Source organism: Cygnus olor, chromosome 2 (assembly GCF_009769625.2).
Source record: "Cygnus olor isolate bCygOlo1 chromosome 2, bCygOlo1.pri.v2, whole genome shotgun sequence".
NCBI lineage: Eukaryota > Metazoa > Chordata > Aves > Anseriformes > Anatidae > Cygnus > Cygnus olor.
The window spans coordinates 31,333,144-31,351,706 of record NC_049170.1 but is presented as its reverse complement, the minus strand read 5'-3'; the positions used below and the strand labels follow the sequence as shown (position 1 = coordinate 31,351,706).

The following is an 18,563-nucleotide window of genomic DNA, read 5'->3' as shown; positions in this document are numbered from 1 at the left end:
ATTGGCATGTAACTGCCAAAAGTCTGCAGACAGAAAACATTAAGGGAAGATTTTGTGAAGTTGGGATTCATGTAACTAAATGTAGTTATTTTTGACATCAAGTATTTATATCTTAAACTAGTAACCGATAACTCCCATTACCGCTGGTGGTGATCTAGTCTGTGTCATCTAGGGAACGATTAATCTTATTTGAAAGTGAACAACTGAAACATGGCAGATAAATTGCTTCCTAGAAGTGCCTCTTTGTTGCGAGTACAAGGTGCTTGGTGTGAGTAGCTTAGGTGCAGGTGTCTGCACCAGGGATGCCTGAAGTAGGGAAGGAAAAATACCACTAAAAAACCTTTGCTTTGTTGCCTGATGCAACATTAAGGATTCCACTGTAGAGAAAGAGACACTTAATGGAATGAATTCTGAAATTCTGATTTATCTTTAGCGAAGAAAAATCCTACCACTTTCCTGATGGAAAAATTTAATGTTTAATTGATCAGAATTTGGCAGCGTAAAGGAGTTTTAACTATTTTTAATTTCATGCCAAAATATGCTCTGAATTCATGTTAAATGTGTTGTGGTGTTGGGAGGATTACTGCTTAATCAGGTGCAGCTGGGAAGAAGTCAAGAGTAAATGGGAGACAGGTGTTGGGAAGAGGAGGTTTCCAAGGAAATAAGTTTAGGATAAGTAGAGGAAGACAAAGCCAAAGCAAGAGAGATTTTGATTAGGTAATATAATAAGAGGGGGGAGGGGAAGAATTATAAAAATAATACTTGGGTAGACGAGAAGGAAGGTAGATCGTGAAAGAGGAGAAGAGAAGTAGAATGGTGGTGCATGGTGGGAGGGAAAGAGGTAACGAAAAAAATTGGAACAAGGGAGGTTACAGCTCACTAAAAGGCAAAACTTTCACCATGAGAACAATGGAGCATTGAACGTGTTGCCTTGAAACGTTGTGCGGGCTCCATTCTCAAAGGTTTTCAAGATCTACGGGGTTAGGGAGCTGAGCAACCAGGCCTGGCCTCGTAAGTGATGCTGCTTTGAGCAGGAGTTTGGAGAGCTACTCAGGTCCCTTCCAGTCTGAATTATCAAGTGGTCTGATGAAAAACAAAATCTTGTTAGCTGATAATTAATACGGTTCATGACGTGGCTGTGACATGGCTTTCCAGACTGTCTGTTTGATTCACCCAGACACAGACTCCTGAAAACCCGGAGTGTAGTCTGGCAGACTTGAGGAAGTCAGAAGGAGCTGGGAGCCAGCACCTAGCTGCCTTCTCTGCATTCCTGGTGGCTATGCTGAGTGACAGCTCGATGGATCAGCTTCTCAGAGGTGGGACACAGGCAGTCTTGAAGAGGGAGGCTATACTTAGCCTTCCTTTCCATAATACAGCAAAGGAGTATACCATCTAAATTAACGTAAGGATTTTATTGGCCCTTGATAGTGTTGATATTTAAATTGGAAGGTGAGTTTTAAACCTCAGCTAGAGCAGAACTATTGCTTTGTTATAATGATTTTATAAACAATGATTTCCCGGATTTCCTTTCTATATTTTTCTTGATCATTTAAAAGCATGCAGTATTTTTCCAATGTGTACATTATCATTATTTTCATTTTTTCATATTTCAGCATTGCATTACTCCTCCAATGTTTTCACATTTCATCACTTTCTTTTCGTTATTAAATTCAACCTGCAACTCTTAGTCACCTTTTTTGGAGTCTTCTCTCCTTTCTTGTGTACGTTACAGGAAGTCAGAGGTTTAAGGAGAATGGGAGAGGAGTGAGGTGGGTTTCTATAGTTAGAATCTTTCAGCAGTCTCTTGTGAGGTTACATTTGACACTGCTTGTTGAAAACTGACTTATTTTTAAAAAGAACTGTCGAAGTTGTGGTGCCCTTTTGGATTCCACAGCCTTCTTCCACATGTAGATTTTTGTAATAGCTCCAATCTGACCTTCTTAGCTAAATTACCTAGTTCCACAGAATCTGAGTTCTTGAAATCAGATACGCCAGTCTATTTTATTATGTACATCTATCTTGTATTAGTAGGGTATCTGCGTTCCTTGTACAGTACTAAATTCATGTGGCTCTTGCACTCTGATTTCAATCTACTGGTTGCTTTCTGCTGATAAGAAATTAATTCAGTATGGTTTTCCCATTGACCCATTCTTTTAGACTGTAAAGTTATTCTGTAGTAAGTAGAAGCCAACTTTGATGCATGTTCAGGATATTTTTGCCCAATGAATCTATGGGAAGATAATTTCTCCCACAGTTGTGGTAATCTGTGATTTCCAGTCCTGTGAGAACTGGCCATGCGTTTTTTTTATTCTCACTTTCATCTGGTTGTGATGGTTTATAAGCAGGTATTTATTGTTCTCTCTTCTATCTCCACCCCACCCCATTCTTGCTAACTTAATGTAAAGAGAGTTGCTACCGTGATTTTTGTAGTCATGCAATGTATATTGGCCATAATAAGTGTCCTTGATTCATAGAATCATTTCTGGGGATTCTCAGTGGTTAATTCACTGTTTCCACTCACAAGAGTTGTTTTAAATACAGAAGTCACTTTCCAATAATACTAACTCTACATCAGCTTAAATTTTTTTTTTTGAAACAAGTCTTTGAGTTTACAATAGAAAGTGAGACGCTTACTTAAATAATCTTAAATGCATCTGATTGAATTTATGTGGTGTGTAATTATGTATAAAAGCAAACAGACAAAAAAACCTTTCCACATGCAGAAAATGTGTATCTTTTATGGAGGCTTGTTTAAAGAGCAGTCAAAAGACATCAGTATATGAATTGAACATTATATTTAGCAGATAAGTAATTATATAATTTTTTGCATTTTTTTCTTGATAACAGACAACCTATCGCAACAAATTTGTATTATTACTGATGTGAAGGAAGCTGTTGTACAAGTAGGTTTTCTCCTTCATGAATCTCTGAAAAGCCAAGTAAAAGTAAGTACAACTCTGTGATTGTAAACTGTGTGATTAATTTAAAGTTTCATGTTGTCACAACTCGTAAGAAATGGTATAAATTCTGAATACAGAAACTGAGACCTTCTGTGTCACTTGAGTATTTATTAAAAAGGATTAACACCAGGTGTGGAAGTTACCAAGAAAGAAGCATCTTCTGCTTAATTATGCTATAGAGAGGGATCATACAGATGCTCTTTAAAATGTTTATATTAGATTAGAGGAGAAATTGGATCCAGAAAAGAGAGAGGTCATTTTCTTTAGCTTTTATGAATTCAGTAAGCCTGAATTGTTACAAATATGTTACAGAGGAAATGCTTTTGTTACTTTGAAGTCTGAATTAGTCTAAACGAGTTAAAGAGTAAGTTGTATTCTTGCACAATTGTGAATGCAAAGTTAATCAGCCTTTTTGTAGAGAGATATGGAAGTACACTTCACACATACTGAATGCTTCTTGAAGCATTGCTGTAGAATATTGATGGAATCTTCCACTGGTATTTAACTATCTTTTTCTTTTTCATTATTCCTAATAATGGGACTATCATGTATTTTCATTTTCCCAAAGATGATTAACATTTAGTAATAAGACAAATCTTGAGTGTTATCGGGGTAATTCTTAATTAAGTCTTATGTAATGAGATCACATCTTTCCCAAAGAAATAGAGCAGAAGTAACTGTTCAAAAATATAGGTTTCCCAATTTGCGTAATTTTACTTTTATAATAGCTTTTGTTCATGTCTATTGATCTGTTTTCTGTGTTCAGTTCATATGGGATGTTCTTGTATAGCAAACTTGCTGTTTTACATCTGGAAATGTAACTCAATATTGTACTTTCAGTTCTTATTTGGAAAGAGTTGTATTTAGTAGGGAAAATCATGGGTTTTTATCTATTACATGTCTACATTTTAAAGTACAAAATATTGACAGAGTTGAATAAGATTTTCTTGTTGTCTGAATAGCTGTATGACAGAGCAGAAATCTTCTTCCACTTTATTGATACTAGATCCGTTACTAGTTTTACTTTTTTCTCTTTTTTAAACTATTCTGGTACTGCTAGGAAGATATTTTTCCCATATTGGGGAAAAAAACAAACTTCTTTAAACATTTACTTACACACTCCTATGTATCTCTATTACATTTGCATATAACCACATTAATAATACCATGAGAAACACTTCCAATCCAGTAAGAAAAAACAAAGAATTTATGTTCTAACAACCAGCTTTATGAAAGCCGAACTTAAAAGTCAGACTGGTGCCAAAACCAATTAAAATCTGCAATATCTTTGGAGCTTTTCATTGTAGAAGCAATTAGCTGTTTGGTTGGTCAGGCATCTGAACCTATGATGCATTTGAATAAACTACAGATAAAATGACCACAAACAAGGTAATGAGGGAGTAAAGTGAAAGGATTCCTCCTGATATGGGACTGATTTTTTTTTTTTGATCACTCTATTAAATCAGCTTAACTGATGACTTCTAGCACCATTCTTCTCTTCTCTTGATCCATGTTTTATTTCCTCATAGTCAAGTTTTGTTAAATTTCTCCTCAACACTTCTAAAACATTCCTGCAAGGTGACATTTGAGAAAGAACTCCATCAAGATCCCTGTATTGTATTGTTCCTTGAAACATCCCTAATCATGTGAGATAATTTTCAAGGTTAGCATTATATGGTACTTCCCAAATTTGAAAGACCTTAGAAAGAAGGTGTTTCTCAAGTGAAGTGTAGTAACCTTGTGAGAGATTTGATTCTGTGCAACATGTTAATTACTTTAACCATATTAAACTTACTGCACTGAAATCTGGGTTATTCAAAAGGGCTAATTAGAGGGTAATCAGTCTAGTTAAGACACTGATTGAGAAGCATACGGTAGGGTATGTATAATCTGAAATTTGAACTCTCTAAGTATGGTCAATAGTTTAGCATTTCTGATAGTTTTGATACTAGTGCATACTAGCCACCATATTTACTTTTAATATGTTTGTCAGCTTCTAAGTAAGAATCTTTAAAGAAGAATCCGGAAGACATTTTGTTAGGGAGATTTCTGAGAGAGACTGCAATAACATTATCATGAATCTGTAACACCAATAACATGAAAAAAAGACATGAACTGATGAGATAAAGTGAAGGAAGTTATTGCTTGCAAAATACTTTCTGAACAGGTATTTTAAAAGTGTTACTGTAAATCGTGTATCTAATAAATGAATATTTTTGCTGAAAATATCTTACTATGAAAGGCATAAGTTGTCTTTCCTTAAATTTCTTATTTACCTCTTTCTTTGGAAGCAATCAGACTTAAATGGGGGCTGAAGCTCTTTTCTTCCGTACCTGAGAATTAGCTACTCCTGCTTATTCAATGACAAATTCCTCCTGTGTATGAAACGTGATTAGACAAAGTTGTATGTTACTTTTGTGACTGGATAAGTATCCACAAGCAGTATATCAAAATATTTGGTCCTATTCAGTTAGGAATGGACTAAGTTTCGCTAATTAGTCTTTCAGTGAGAAAGAGATAATTTCTTAATCATTGAATTGTCCATCTGCTAGACTGGTATTGATTGTGACTTTGAATTCTGATACACTTTAACTTTTACAAATTGCTAATGTCCTGGTGTTATTGATTGATTTTATGAAAAATTGATGTTAAATAAAATTGAAACTCTACCACAGGCTGTCTGACAAGTAGAGAAACATTAAGGAAAACATTTTTATTATTCTTATCTCCATGTTGAAAACAAAAACAAACAAAAAGAAACCCTCACCACCTCTGCCTCTTTATACTACCTGAATATTGATTCCTAAACCAACCAGAATTAATTAGGCAAATCCCCGTACTTTTGTTCTGTTTAACCCCTGAGCGTGACACTTTTTACTGAGGTGGAATTTTAGGTAATTTCTGTTATCTCAATTAGTGTTGTAATTACGTGGTAACTTTCATAAATAATGTAAAGATACTTTTGCATGCTAACTATCCAAATAGAAGAAGAATTAATTTTAGTTAATTGACAATGTATTGAAGTTTTCAGTTTGGTAGCAAGAATTGTTATTCACCTGTCTTCTTTCTCATGGGTAATCCGCTATTGAATCGCTGCTTCCTGAATCGTGTTTCCTAGATATGCGTTGAAAGCCTCTGAGACCAGCTGAACCATTTTCTCATGGGTCAGATCATAGATTGGTTCGGATTGGAAGGGCCCTTAAAGATCACCCTGTTACACCCCCCCTGCCATGGGCAGGGACACCTCCCACCAGACCAGGTTGCTCAAAGCCCCATCCAGCCTGGCCTTGAACACTGCCAGGGTTGGGGCAGCCACAGCTTCTCTGGGCAGCCTGTTCCAGTGCCTCACCTCTCTCATTGTAAAGAATTTCTTCCAATTTTCCTCTAATCTAAATCTACCCTCTTTCAGTTTAAAGCCCTTATTCCTTGTCCTATCACTACACTACTTGACAAAGAGTCCCTCTCTTAAGATCATTGCTTAAGGGTACTTACATCCGTATTTGAATGAGATGAAAATTAAAATATGGGTTATCATCGATGGTAATGTGTCTTCTATGGCTTGAAAACATTAGACAAGAAACCTGGGATAAAACTAAGAGACAGAGATGATCTGTGTATCTTTCAAAATACTGCACAAAAAATACTGATTCTACACGTCATTAGAAACAGAAATAAAAAGCACGTCAAGACTGGGAGATTGCCTGAGAAATAAAAATAGTAACACATACGTTATGATCATTTGCTTTTTCAGAACTTTGAAATAGGCACTGCGTAGAAAGGTTTTTGGATGATCTGCCCCAGTTGCTCTGGAATCTGCCTTTTAACAAATAAATTGACAAGTAACTCCACTAAGAGCCTTTTCAGAGACATGCTTTCATAATTTAAAAAAAAAAAAATCTATTTCTGCTGAGTTCACTGTAAGAATTCCTGTTTAAGAATTACTTTTCATTTGTTTGCAGAAAAGTGTATTCAAGTCAGTGGATTTTTTTTTTTGTTTAGTATTCTAATTGGAGTCAAAACTGATGATATAAGGAAACATTGGATGTGCATGGAAGCTAAATTGGCTAGTTTGGAATTTGCTAGTCAACTTTACAAACAAAAAATTACAGATGTGCAGACATAGCTTTCTCATGTTCATGTTTTTATGATGCTATTAGAGGCGTATGTGTGCTGTGTGAGCCTGTGCTTGTTTGGAAGCCTAATTTCACTGAAGTCGCGAAAGGAAAGGGGCGTAATTTGACATCTCATGTAGAGGAAGGGTTCTTTTGGAAGCTAAGAGATATTTTACATTTGTAAAGATTTGAGAAGTGAGCTCTTAAGTTGAACAATGCAGCAGCAGAGGTGTGTATGTGTATACCACTCATATGTTTGTCTTGGTAACATATTACTTGTGTTCCACCCCTTACAGAATATAGTCCGGCCTGTGCTTTTTCAAGAGACGAATCTTATTTCATTTTTACTGAATAATGTCTGTAAAACAAAATCTCAATATACTGCTCTATCAAATTGTTCAATTTAAATAAAAATTGATACACTTAATTAATCTTTACATATTCTGGAATACTTAAGCATCATGTATTCTGGTATCTCAAAGAAAAGAAAAAGAAGGGCTTTGGGTCACGTTCTATTTACCTTCTGAAAAGTCTTGCGTGCTTTCATGCTTGTTGCACTACGTTGCAATAGGTCATGAAGGCATTGAGGATTTCTGATTTTACTCAGCAGAAGTTCAAGCTGGAACAGCCCTGGAGTATTGCATTTCTTAAAGTAGTTTTAGTAATTCTTGCCTTCTGCATCTTTTTTAAACTCTTTAAATATCAACTATTTAGGGCTGCATTATCAAATTTTCAGCCCCAAAGTTTCTAAAATCTTTAATACATAAATCTCAGCTTTGGGTTTTCAAACCATCTTTCTTTGCAAACAAGTTAGCTGCCCAACTATTTCAAAAATAAAAAAATACAACTTTAGATAACAATAGCCTTTTTAAAAATGTGGTATTTGGTACTTCTGTTGGATTGTGGATTCAGTGACATTTTGAGGGAGCACAGCAGTGGATCAATTCTGTTGTTTGCAGCTAGCATACACTCTGTTCTGGGCAGAAATAAAGCACATGGGTAGTGGCACGGTGAGATTTGCTGGTGTAATAGAAGCCACATGAAGGTTTTTGGCTTTTTTTAAACATACAAACAAAAAAAAACTTTTTTTACTGGCTTCAAAATGTTATCTTCTCTTAGGGAAAAAAATTCCCTTGTGAAACTTGGATTGCTATTTTCCTTAAGGCAAGCCTGAAGCTGGTGATGTAGTGGAATCTACTTTTTATTTTAATTAGGATAAGATCATTTCTTAGCTGATGTTATAGCTAAAGGTTACAAAATAGATATGTTTGTGATTAAGAAGGTATTCTAAAGTATTCATCATGGAAATGCTTTTCAGGAGAAATTCTAAATGATTCTTGTCATAACAGAATCCTGGAATACCTGTGCATCTGGTCCTTCATACCTGGCCATTCATTCATTTTAGTTATATGAAGACAATATGTATTTGTTGAACATGATTGAAATCATGTGTATTTGTTGAACTTTATGAAGATTTGCTTAGAATCAGAGATCTAAAGTCAATAGGTTGTCTTGATCTTATTAATAGTCTTTCATCTCTGGGAAGAGTAACTCTAGTGGTCTAGGCTGTAACTCTAGTATCTGATGATACTTCCAGGGCTGATTTTGGAATGGCTCCCTCTAGCAGTATGCTTCAGCAAATACTTGCAGAAAACTGTAGGGTTCTGGACTCCATGCTTCACTGTTGAGTGACCTGAAAGTCTGAGCAGATTTTAGTTCTTTTATTGGAAATACTAACTGCCAGTTTTATGCCATTTGAATTAACAATCTCTGTGATAATTGTGTAAGCTTTAGCAGATGGTTAAGTCTGAAGTTGAATTTGTGAAGAAGTAATATATTTTTTTCTGATCAGGTTGAAGCTATATCGATATCTCTAAGCAAAAATGATAGCCATCCACAAAACATCTTTTCAGGAGAGTGCTACAATTTTCTTTGCATCAATGTAAGTTGAAAAGAAGCATGCTTTTAGTTTTGCACTTAAACTTATTAGTAATAGTAGATAATTACGCATTTGAATAACAAATGGTTTGTATCCATTCCATTGTTTGGTTTTCTGATACGCACCAAAGTGGACCGTTGACATATTGGTCCATTCTTTTACTCCTGGTTTTGCAATTCCTTCAGTATGTTGTTAAACCACTCATGAATTCTTGAATAAGAGGGATGCAATATGAAGAGGTATACTAAGTGTAGTTATCTAAGTGTGCATTGCTTTTGTGGTCTTCGTTAGTGCTTCCCATTTTGGACACATACATGCTTTGCAATCTATATTTGGCTCCTTGTATGCGAACAGGAAAATTTTTGTTGAACTTTGTCCAAGATCAAACAAGACCCTTAAGGTTGTTATATATATTTCTTAAGGGTAATATTCTTAATCTCAATTTTGTTTCAAACAACCATAATTTACCTGGCAAAAGCATTACAAATATAAAACCAACCAAACACCCCTCCACCCCCGCCCCCAAGAATTACGTATCTTTTTTGGTAAGTGATAGATATTTGAATACCACTTTTATGAAATAATTTTTTGATATTTTCAGTAATTCTAAACAATTTTTTTTCATTTAGGATAAAGAGTATGCTACTGAAGAAATCCAGCAACTAGTGGATATGTTAGAAAAATCAAATATTCCTCTCTTATATCCAGTGGTTCTTATTTTGGTAGGTAACTCTTAAAAATTTCTTGTAGAAATTTCTTGTAGAAATTTTTAATTTTAAAAAATAATGTAGAATCTTGTATCTGTAAATAACTGCTAATAATAAAGTGTTACACCAGATTTAGACTCTTTCAAGAGACACTGATATCTCTGAATACAATTGAAACTTTGAACTGTAAATTAGACTGTAAAATGTGTCATTTGTGCTTCAGCAAATGTACTGCATACTGTCAGGAATAAACCAATAGTAGCAAAATACCGATTATTAGTTATGTAGATCTGTAAAAGATTTATTTTGGCTATTCATACTGAGTTGTTAACTCCTGCTTTATTGTTGTGCTCCATCTCGTACTGGGTTGCTGCAAATGGTGTACTCTGCTGGAATACTCAGCTGAAAGAAAATTAAGTGGCTTTATTTTTTTTCTGTGCTTTCTGTTTTATTTAAAGTTTTAAAAGTTATTATTGCTTTTCTGGTTCAAATATTAAGAAAGAACTGAGAAGTACTTTGCAATATAAAACATCAAGATGTTATAACACTGAAATATATGTTCTGGTACTTGGCAAAATTTTTGAACTACATTTTTGGCTAAAATTCTCATTAGAATATTGTTGCCAAAATAATTTTAATGTTTCACGTGGATGACAGCTGAAGGTGTACATGACTTTTATTTTACTCAATCTGTTAAAAAGGAGAAAATATGAGATTTGAAAGTCTCTGTGTAGTATAACCAGATACAATTCTGTTGTTATATTGTCTGACTTTATAGATAGGGATGAGAAGTATTGGGTTGAATGAGCATCATTAATGCCATATCTCACCGAAGTGTGTGTGTCTGGTCTATATTATAATCTCCATTAATAATGCATAATAATCTGTTGTGATTTCATAATCTAATTCCTTATAGGAAGCCATTGAAAAACAAACAAATACTTATTTTACCTAGAGCCTGAATAGTTTCCAAAGCGTGTAGTCATGTAGTCTAGTGATCTAGAGGCAAAACTGAGAGTTTACTTCTCAAGTTAAGTTTAATCTGAGGTTAAAGTTATGAATTGTTATTATTGTTTTTAACAAATAAACGAGATATCATGAAGGTAAGTAGTATTTTACAAAACGTGATATCCTCAGTAACTGTATGTTGTTGTCTTAGAGACTGAGATACTCTAATTCCATGGAAATATTTATAACTTTATTTCTAGACTCTTTTTTTCTGATGCTATTTCTGAGGAAGTTCAGGGTGGAGCTTTAATTTTACTGAATTTTGAAACCAAGGTAAATTCTTTCTGCCTTTAATCATAGTAGTGATATACCACCAAATCTTTTGCCCATTTACAGGTCTAGTGGATATGCAGAATGTACTTTTCTGGACTGAGAATGTTTTCATTAACCCTTTATCAAGAATTTTAGAAAACATTTCTCTCTGTTAAGTTTTGGGGATGTGTAATTAACTTAGCATTGTTAATCAATTAGAACAATAGGATGGTTTGGGTTAGAAGGGACCTTAAAGATTATCTTGGCCAACCTGATCTAGTGGGTGGCATCCCTGCCTATGGCAGGGGGTTTGGAACTAAGGGCCTTCCAACCCAAGCCATTCTGTGATCTAATTCCAAACCCAACTTCCACCAGACCAGGTTGCCCAAAGCCCCATGCAGCCTGGCCTTGAACACTTCCAGGGATGGTGCATCCACAGCTTCTCCAGGCAGCCGGTTCCAGTGCCTCACCACCCTCATTGTAAAGAATTTCTTCCAAATATCTAAGCTAAATTTACCCTTTTTTAGTTTCAAACCATTAACCCTTGTCGTTTCACACACCCTGGTAAAGGGGCTCTCCCCAGTTTTCCTGTAGGCCCCCTTTAGGTACTGGAAGGCTGCTATGAGGTCACTCCAGAGCCTTGTCTTCTCCAGGCTGAACAACCCCAGCTCTCTGTCTGTCTTCATAAGAGAGTTGCTGAGCCCGTTGATCATCTTTGTGTCTCTCCTCTGCATCTGCTCTAATAGGTCCATTCGTAAGTCACTCACAAATGAGTAACACTACAGTGTTAAAAACACTGCCAGCCTCCTAGCTGGCACCAGTTCCTAGCCTGGATTTGAATGAAGGTCTTTTTTTTTTTTCCTGTAACACATGGAATGTGAGAGCTTTGTTTAAATGATTGCAGCTATAAATATTCTGGACTTAATATTCCCAGAGAAGTATGTATAGATGCAAACAATAGTAACACATACCTCACTGTGAAACTGAGGTTTTGTTCCTAAGATAGTAGATCTTGTGAGATCCTTGTAGCATCCAGCACCATTGTTAATGAAAGTGTACTTGCTTGAGCAGCCTACTGCATGTGCATTTAGGTGAACACCTTTGAAGATAGCTTTAAGAAAAAATGATACATTTCATTCCTTTATGGTAGTTCAGATGATATAATTCATCCATCAGTTGTTCCTAACAAGTACCTAAAACTAGACAGTGGGAGGAAAGTCTTATAATTAGGTAGAATAAGTGTTTTATTGAATCTAATTTAGGCTATTAATATTCTACACTGAGAAGGTAGTAAATTGAAAATAAAGCTTTAAAGAATGCAGTTCCATTTTGAAAACCTTTAACGTGCTTAAGAAAAACATCTGTATTTCTCTGTTATCCTGATAGTAAAAATCTGTGAAAGTTAGGTTAGAGCTTAGGAAAGAATGTTGTTTGTTTTCTGATTTAATGAAATATTTTTAATACACAGTTACAACACTGTGTTCTGCTTTGTTCTGGCATATTGGTCTCACTGTTCTTTGAAAAGAAATAATTGTCATGTCACTAAATGTATAAGTGATAGAATTCGATGTGAATAGAAAATAAGAAAAACCTTTATTAGCCTGTGTTCTTGTGTGTTCTTAACAATGGTATGAGCTATTAAATACTGGCAGTCTAAAATAACATGCTTTGAAAAAGTAGATTTTTTTTTGCATATCTGTTCCTTTGCAGGTGCACTTGAATATTTCAGAAAATATTTCTTTCAGCATTGGGTTGGAAGAACTAACTAAGATCAAGAAATTTGCAAGGGAAGTGAAAAAGAAAAATATTTTGGTTTATGGTCTCCTTATCCAATATAAGGTATGTAATTCTTTCTACCTGCAAAGTATCTACTTTTGTGATTTATATGATTAATGATAGAATCTTCATCTAAAACAAAATCTAAGGGGAATAAATATGACATGAAAAACATTTATTGGAAAGATTCTTGCCTGTTCTTGTTCAAAATTCAGAAGAGCCTGTAGTTATAGGCAAAAATGTAAGCATTTTGATTAGAGAGGAACAAATGGCAAACAGTTTTTAAAAGCATGTGAAAACGTCACAGTCCTTTTTTCTGTTTCCTTTTTCCTTTTCTGCTTTCTTCAGGATTTAAAAAGTAAAAAATAGTGAAAGTATTTTTAATTAGTGCTTTTTCAGAGTGTCATGCTTCACATTGAAACAGTGTTTGGTATTCAGGTGACTGAAAGGACATGGCATATAGGTGGTGATACAAACACTCCAATAAAAGCCAATTTTTGCCTCAGCTGGAGGCAAAAAGTTATCACTCCAGCATCCTTTGTACTCACAGAAGCTATCTAAAGTAAATAATTTTGTCTGGGAAATGCGTTCTGCCAACCAGAAAACTGGACTGCCTTGTATCCAGTGTAAATACGGTTTTTGCTGCTTGTGTAGACAGCTTTATAACTCAATCAGCAGTGAACAAGGAAATAAGTTAGATATTCAATGGAAATTTTAATATAGAAGGATAAATGTAATCTTGACTGTCTTTTTTTTTAATTGAGTGGTGTTGGAGTTTATATATAATTTTTTTAAAACTGTCCATCCATAGGTTATTTTTCTTGTATACCAAATATTTGATTTCCCCCAAAATTCTATTGGCTTTATTAAGAGCTATGAGTATCAATACCTATTAATTAATGCCTTTACAAACTTCTAATACCTGCATAACTATTTCATGTGGGAATTATGTTATTACATGACATTAATTTCTTTCTTGTTCGTACAACATACAATGGCATACATACATTTTTTTAGTCTTCTTTCTGGTACTATCAAAACCCATTTTTTCCAGGGTGAATTCTGTTTTCCTGTGGTAAAGGTCATTTGAATAACTGTTGAAATATAGCTTTAAGACTTCATACAAGCACTTTATTATGGTAATAATGTAACGTTACGAATAGGACTTTTAGTGTAAGTACAATTCTTTCTCAAAAAATTCATTATATATATGTATATTGTATATATGGCTCAGCACTACCAATAGGACTTCTAGTGTAAGTACATTTTTTTTCTCACAAGATTCGTTGTATATATGGCTTTATGTGCAGATGGATCAAATGTTACATATGCTGATAACAGCACTTAATAAAGATGATTGGAAGGAAAAACTTTTATAATCTTCAATGGACTTCTGTGAAATCTGTCTATATATATGTCTGTAAAAATACTTGACGTGAATCTAGAAATGACAACCATTAATTGCTAATGTGGATGAGAACGAGAAGGTTTCTGTTTTGTCTTGGCTGTGTTTTTCTGTTTTTTTTGTTGTTTTTTTTTCACTTCAGAGGATGTTTCGAGTCACCAAGGTATTTTACTTCAAGTACAATGTATTAGCTAATAATTTGAATCCTCTCTTTGTCTACTGAAGTGAAAGTACAAGCATGTCAACTTTTTAATCAAGAGTCTGATACTCCAGCAAACTCTTGTAATTGCAAACATTGATGCTTTTAGATATGGTTTTGATTCACAGCTTGTGTTGTTCTCCAGAGTGGCTACTGTCACCCTTACAGAAGTTGCATGCTTTAGAAAGGATTGGTGAATTTAACACTGGCATGTTGGGGGGTCCAGAGGAAGTGGAAACACAAAAGGTACCTGCTGCTGTAATGCAGGATGCTCAGCCTCTTGTTGCAACAGCTTCTGTCAGTATCCTTCGTGATGACAAATTACTTCATGGAGGTTCCCTCTAGCTGACAGGTTATATCATCACTATCAAACATACATGGTTGATATACACACTTCTACTAATCCTTGAATAGGGATAAAACATAATAGACAAAGAATTTATTGAGACGTGACTATGAAAATATTGAGGTGAAGTCATTTTACGTATACAAAAGTCAGAGGGGTGAAGAAAGAGTATTCAGAAAATTCCAGAGTCTGAACTTGTGGAGTTAGATTTTGAGTTTTTTCAGATGAGTTGAAGGAAATAGCTGATAAACAAGCTGACTTGGAAATAGGAAAAAAAATCCAGTTTTAATGGAAGATGTAACTGGCACATGATGGTGTTGGGCAAAAAAATTGGGCAACACTATAATGTTAGTGAAGTTCCAGCTATGTTGATTTAGTGCCGTACCCTGAAAATAACGATTTGTATATCAGAACAGTTTTTTCTTTTTTAAGTAGTAGTTAGTCTAATAGGGTACAATACAGAACAGTTTATTCTGCAGACTAGGAGTAAAACCTATAAAAAGGCCAAGTTAGTCCCGAGTAAACAAAAAAAAAAAAGTAAACCTAAAAGAATTGCTAACAAACCAGATAATACAATAGGTAATGTCAAGATATTATATCCATGCCTGGTTGGAAATATATTAATTTTAACAGCATCGGTTTGTCATTCAAACTGCAAGATTTGGAAGAGAATTTCAATTGCATGTGATAGTTACTTGTTGATCTGAGCAGTGGAATAATATTGAACTTGAGCCTTGATATCACAAACACTTAAGTTCATTACTATCTGTAAACATTAAATGTATACTATGTAGGTTTTTTATTCAAATATACTAGTTAAGTTTTATAAAATACTAGTTTGTCCATATACTACTATTCTGCTTACTAAAGTAATAATTTCTGATGAATGAGTTACAGAAAATTGTCAGCACAGCTCTGTGTCCAAAAAAAAAAAAGGCAACATTTCCAGATATGGAAATAGAAATGCAGAAGGCTGTAAAGGTTGCAATATTATAATTTTGGTCTAGACGTTTCAGTAATAATTGCTACTTTTCACATAGAATAAAAAGGAAGAATTATCTGGAATAAAATACATATGGATGGATACAGGAAGCCACAGAAAACTTTAAAATATGAAAGTAATATTAAAATATGTTGGTTATAGAACCATATTTTAAGTAATCCTACCTCTGAGATGCACTGACAGAATATCCTGGCAGCACAGCAGTTATGTGCAGAGGCTTGCCTGGGATTAGGTGGCCTCAAATACTTTTGTCTCTGAAAGAGCTATCTGATTAAGGCAGACAAACTATTTACTGAAGTAGTCAGAAAAAGCGCAGTCTGTACCCTAAGAAAAGACAAATGATGCAATAGAATAGTTGTTATGAAGCTGTTTGAAACTAAAGTAAACTGAAGAGAGTGATTTCTTATGTATGCTGCTGCACATTTATTGTAGTCTTTAAGACTTTTGAAGACAAGATGCTCATCCACAGTGTGCTCGGTGATTGAGGACGTTACTTAAACTGCTAAATTTGTTTTCTGTCTGGTTTGGTAAAATCAAAATGGCATATGTTTACAATTTTTTTTCATCAAAGATCCCTTAAAAGCAGGGCAGGCTTTAAGGCAGTGTTTCCCAAAACAGGAATCACAAAACAGAATGGGATCATCCAAATGGCAAAGCAAAAGGTGGTTTGCCAACTGGAAATGAATTTATGCATAGGTACTCTTATATTTACTTGCACAGTTTCTCTTTCTCCCTTTCTTTCTCTGTCATTCTCTCACTCTCCCTTCCTTGTTTCCCCTCAGGTCTTCCTCCTCCCCTAGCAAAAACAGGTAATAAATTCGATTTATTACAACTGTGAAAATTTATTAAAGATGCTCTAATTAAGCATTCCCACAAGCTAACTTTGCAGTGCAGCACCAAATTCCCAGTCTGAGAAAGATGAGCTTTTTAGAAAAATAATTGGTAACCTTTTGGATTTCCATTAAATAACTACAGGTTTTTACCAGGGAAAGGTCGGAAAGTTGATCAATTTGTCTATGATGTTACAGCTTCTAGGAGTTTAAAAAGCTGCACTGAAAATAAGATTAATGGTTAATGCCTTTTAAACATGACCTTTTTAGACTTATTTCAGCTATTGAACTTTTAATTGGACGAATCAGAGTTCTCCCACCACCATGTCAGCCAAAATGATTAAGGCAGCTTGTGGCGGTTTTACCCTGCTGGGCAGTTTAGGTCCACCACAACCATTCCCTCACTCCCCCTCCTCAAAAGAGGAGGGGGAGAACAAAGTACGATGGACAGAAAAAGGCTCATGGGTTGAGATAATTTAATTAAAGGTAAAAGAAAGAGGGGAAAACAATCAAAGGGTGTGTGGAAGCAAAGAGTAAACAAAACAATTATTCTCTGCTTTCCATCAAAAAGCTGTTTTTGGCCACATGCTGGGAAGCACGACTTCAATATGCATAGCAGTTGTGTGTGGGGGACAGGTGTCTTCGTAACGAGACCCCCCCCCTCCTTCCCCTTTCCCAGCTTTTATTGCTGAGTGTGACATCATATGGTGTGGAATATCCCTTTGGTCAGCTGTGGTGCTCTTACCCAGCTGGGCAGCTGAACTCCACCACAGCTGCTCTCTCACTCCCTCCCCTCAAAGGAAGAGGGGGAGAAAATACAATGGCAAAGGCTCAAGAGTTGAGATAAGGATGGGGAGATGACTCAACAATTATGGTCACAGGCAAAACAGGCTCATAGAGAGATTAATGTAATTTATTGTCTATATCACTAGCAGATTAGAGCACTGAGAAACTAAAAGCAAACTAAAGACACCTTACTCCCATCTACCCCCTCCTCCCTTCTTCCCCTGAGTGGGTTGTGGTCAAGTCTGGAGTTTCATCTCCACTGTTCCTTCACGGTCACTCTCTGCCCCTACTCCATGTGGGGTCCCTCCCATGGAATGCCATCCTTCCCGAACTGATCCTGCGGGGGCTGCCCACAGGCAGCAGCTCTTCAAGAACTGCTCCCACATGGCTCCGTACCATGGGGTCCATCCCCCAGGAGCAAACTGCTCCAGCACGGGTCCCCTACGGGCGGCAGCTCCTGCCAGACCCCCTGCTCCTGCGTGGGCTCCTCTCCACGGGCTGCAGCTCCGGCCCGGGGGCTCTCCATGGGCCGCAGCCTCCTCCAGGCCACATCCACCTGCTCCACCGGGGGCTCCTCCACCCATGGGCTGCAGCGTGGAGATCTGCTCCATGTGGGACCCATGGGCTGCAGGGGGACAGCCTGCTCCACCAGGGGCCTCTCCACAGGCTGCAGGGGAACTGCTGCTGCATGCCTGGAGTACCTCCTGTCCTCCTGCTGCACTGACCTTGGGGGCTGCAGGGCTGGTTATCAATCTTCACTATCCCAGCTGCTGTTGCACAGCAGATTTTTTTTCTCTTTCTTGAATACGCTATCACAGAGGTGCAAAAAACCTTGCTTATTGGCTCAGCTCTGGCCAGTGGCGGGTGCCTTTGGAGCTGGCTGGAGCTGGCTCTGACCAGACATGGGGCAGCTGCTGGGCTCTGCTCACAGATGCCACCACTGCAGTCCCCCTGCTGCCAAGCCTTTGCAACGTAAACACAATACATCAGTTTAGGTCAGCTGCCTTGGTGATGTCCCCTCCCAACCTCCTGGCTACCCCAAGCCTACTGGCTCTGGGGCACGGGGAGAGAGTCTCGGTGCTGTGACCAGCACTGATTAGCAATAGACAAAACATTGGTGAGAGATCAATCCTGTTCTAGCTACATGTATAGAGCACAACACTAATGTGGACCATTGCAGGGAAAGCTAACTCCATCCCAGCCAGACCCAGCACACACTTAGACTTATCCTAAAAGAGTT

At 36.4% G+C, this 18,563-nt stretch overlaps 1 protein-coding gene across 6 annotated transcripts in view; it reads left to right on the top strand.

The window, feature by feature from the left end:
• CRPPA (CDP-L-ribitol pyrophosphorylase A) overlaps nt 1–18,563 on the top strand; it is a 126,416-nt gene that overhangs the window by 58,657 nt on the left and 49,196 nt on the right. For 2 of the 6 annotated variants that reach the window (XM_040548173.1, XM_040548175.1), the window contains exons 6-9: nt 2,848–2,945; nt 8,925–9,014; nt 9,641–9,733; nt 12,689–12,817. In XM_040548173.1, the coding sequence (XP_040404107.1) occupies nt 2,848–2,945; nt 8,925–9,014; nt 9,641–9,733; nt 12,689–12,817 (410 nt within the window). Of the gene's footprint in view, nt 1–2,847; nt 2,946–8,924; nt 9,015–9,640; nt 9,734–10,926; nt 11,000–12,688; nt 12,818–13,192; nt 14,137–18,563 lie in introns of those variants that run through there. The other 4 variants (XR_005817025.1, XM_040548176.1, XM_040548172.1 and 1 more) reach the window with 4 other exon arrangements.